The sequence below is a fragment of the Notechis scutatus genome, chromosome 11 (assembly GCF_049901735.1).
Source record: "Notechis scutatus isolate UNSWTSFEM ecotype Mainland chromosome 11, rNotScu1.2, whole genome shotgun sequence".
In the NCBI taxonomy this organism is placed as follows: Eukaryota; Metazoa; Chordata; class Lepidosauria; order Squamata; family Elapidae; genus Notechis; species Notechis scutatus.
The window spans coordinates 13773543-13776988 of NC_142019.1; the positions used below are offsets into that span (position 1 = coordinate 13773543).

Genomic DNA, 3446 nt, shown 5'->3' on the forward strand with positions numbered 1-3446 from the left:
AGCCCATCTGGGAGGCATGCCTCAATAAATAGGACGTATAAAAAGTTTGCCTTTTCCTCGTTGGAAAGCATGCTCCCTTTGTGACAATGTGAAAGGAGAGCAAGCTGGCTGCTGTTATTTTTCCCAGAATGCCTTTTCTGTTCTGGAGACACCCCACCCCCCCGCCGCCCAAGGGCATTATGACAGCAAGGGACAGTTAACCATCTTAGGGAATTCTCTCTCGTTTTAGCCAAAGGAAAGTGCTACTTAAAAGTTTTAAGAGAGCACCAGTGTATTTAGGGACTTTAGTGAGTGGCATTCGAAAAGCAAGCAGTTCAAACAGATTTTCTGTTTCGTCACTCAGAAATAGGGTCTCCTGCTTGAACAGGGGGTTGGACTAGAAGACCTCCAAGGTCCCCTCCAACTCTGTTATTCTGTTAAGGAAAGGGATTTCTCTGAGGTTTTGCTCCAGGGCTACAAAGTACACCCTACATCTCTTTCCTATGATAAGGACAGGTGGGCTACTTTCTCTCCCTCTGACTCTTGCAAAGCAAACATCTTTATTTTTTTTTCTTTAAAAAGGCACATATATTTATCAGCTTATTCATTTTTTTCTAAGGTCAAAAACATATTGGAGCTTCCATTGGAGGGAGTTTAAAGTTTTGCAACCGTTTTTTTTTTTTTTTTTAAACTGGGGAGGCTGAATAGCTGAGCAGCTCAGGGAATAAAGTGGGTAATTTCTCTTTCTCTCTGTGGTAGCAATATTGTGATTCAAATGGAAACTGGACTGAAAAACTTTCCTTTTCCAGTGCCGACACAAAACTAGAAAAATGTACAGATGTTTAGAAGGCAGTGATGGCTCAACCAGACCTGCTCTGCCCATTTTCAGTGGCAACGTTGGCCATGCTGACCTACGTACCACTTCAACCCTGCTCAAAGTTGAAAAAGTTATTGACTCTTTGGCCAGAGTTATCCTGTGCTCTGTCCCTCACAACTGCACACATACACACAAACGCACGCACAATGCCCCGATTCCCATACCAAAATGGAACTAGATCACCCCACCCCCAATAGTTTAAGAAAAGCAATGCTGGTGTCTTAAGAACTGTAATGTTGCAGTTGCGTCAAGTGTGTTGGGTACAAGTCACAATGGCATCCGAACGGTGACGTGTGCAATTGATGCAGCCTATCTAATCTTAATTCAGCATCTATTCGGGATGTAAGCTCTTGTTCAGCACGTGATGTCAACTTGACGTCATCATGGCTTGTACCGGACACGTCTATTGGTTTGCCCATTTCAACAGCTGTTGAGGTTGATCTTATGGTCTTGCAGCTGGAGACAATAAAGGGGAAGACGTTCTGGCCCAGGCTTCCTGTGATATGAGAGAGCAAGAGATGGAGAGTGTGAAAAGGTCTGCATAGCACCCTTGTGGTCGTCTTTTAAGCTTGTATTGCAAAGGTTACTCCAAGACTGGTTGCTTCAGTTTCACATAGCACTTATTTTTTGGAAACAGCTGTGGCTTCTGCTCTTTCCCCTCCTCATTGGGAATTGTCTTTTCATGGGTTTGCCTTCCCGCCAAAGGACAGACATCTGCTCTGTTTTCCAGTGAAAGACCAGGTCCCCAAACACTGGCAGCGTTGCCCATCTGTTCTGTTTCCAGCCAAGGCATTCGATACACTTATGGTCCACTTGGCATCGCCATTTCTCACTCCAGATTGGTCTTTTACCCTTTCTCCCCTCGTCTTGGTTTATTCTGCTTTTGGAGCAAAGGACGAATGGTCCTCTTCTTCCGGAGAAGCTCCTGGAACGTAATGATAAGGTATTGAAAGAGCTGTGGGCTCGGTTTTGCTTAGACTTCCCCGAAACATCTTTGTATGGATATATTACACCTTTCACAAAAAAAAAAAAAAAAAAAAAATCTTCCTTCCAAAAGGAACCTTTGGGTTAGCCATCCGCCTTTCTAATCACTATAAAACGGACTCCATGTTTTCACACCATTCATGGTCTTCAAGGTTGTAGATAAATTTTGTCCTGTGAGAGGGATTCTGGCCTAGAGAGTCTCGTCCTAGGTTATCCAGGGTCAACGTGGATGCAAAGAACTCAGTAGTGCTTAGCCCACCTTCGTGGTTCTTGATGTATTTCTTATAGTTTTTCCTCAGGCACTGCCAGGTTGTGGCATAAAGGAGGAACGCCAGCGACTTCAGGGTAATAGCGATGCTCACGTATAGGTGCCTATAGATGACGTTGTCATATAGGGCGCATGCTCCTTGTTCACCACAGAAAGTGCTCCAGAAAAGGCAGGTGGAATCAATTCCTGCTCCAAAGATCAGGGGAGGTGGGATAAAGCCTGCGAAGGTAGAAGGAGAGATTTATTTATTTATTTTTAATGTCGACAATGTTCTCTGAAATGTCTGGACCGGGGATGTCAAACTCGTTTTCAGTGAGGGACGCATCAGGGTTGTGTTTGACTTTGGGGGGCCGGGATGGGCACGGCCAGATCGATGCCACTCATGTCGGTTGTGTGGCCCGAGCATTCTGCCAGTGAAAACAGGCTCCTGGGCTCAATTTTTAGCTACGAAGGCCTCCTGCAACCCTCTGCCAATGAAAAGAGCGCTCGAGAGAGCCACATGCAGCCCTCCTGAGCTCCATTTTCACTGGCAGAGCCACCACGGTCTGGTCCTTCACTGTTTCCAGGGCAGCCCCATGGGCCAGATCTAAGCACCCGATGAGCTGGATCCAGTCCCTGGGCCTTGAGTTTCACACTCCTGATCTAGACTCTCAACAAACATAAGAGGAACATCTGCTGGATCAGACAGTGATGTTAGGAGGGAGGTCACCCTGAAAACTAAGAGCAGCGATGCTGTTCTGGAAATACTGACACTACACCCCCGTTGAAATCAACCTCCTACAGATCTGACAAGGGAAAGATATGAATAGTTACAGACCTATATCTGAATGTGTACAATGTGAAATTTGGCTAGTGGTTAAGTCTGGTTAGTGTTCTGTAGTGCAATGTGTTGAGAGAACACAATATGTTGATTGGTTTATAGTTCAGTCTATTGTGCAAATCCAGAAAATTCAGACGAGGTTCGGAGAAGTCATGCATCATATTCATACAGGATTGATTTCTACAGAACTTGCATCAAGGGGAGGAACCAACCACTGCAAAAATGACCCACTTGTGATATAATACAAAACATTTGGAGGACACTCGGAGGTGGGAAGCTGCTCACGTCTCCAACTGGACCTAATCTGGGTTCATCATCCAGGTCCATCTTTCATCAGGAATCCCTGCTTCTCCGGAGAAGCCGAGGGGAACAAAAGAAAGCACGGATTTCACTCACCTAACAATCGGAGGAGAAGGAAGAGAACTCCTAAAGCGTATGATTTGAGCTCCGGGCTCACAGTTCTGTATGGAAGAGATATTCAAGCAAATATCATTAAGGTGGTTGGTAGATAGACAGAC

General features: G+C 45.4%; 1 protein-coding gene across 1 annotated transcript in view; it reads right to left on the reverse strand.

Moving 5' to 3' along the window:
- Window positions 1-538: 538 nt before the first annotated feature.
- The window catches only part of SLCO3A1 (solute carrier organic anion transporter family member 3A1), a 143403-nt gene continuing 140495 nt past the window's right edge, over window positions 539-3446 (reverse strand). Inside the window, 2 exon segments of the mRNA XM_087972827.1 lie at window positions 539-2327; window positions 3325-3389. Of these exon segments, the coding sequence (XP_087828953.1) occupies window positions 1948-2327; window positions 3325-3389 (445 nt within the window). The 3' untranslated portion in view covers window positions 539-1947.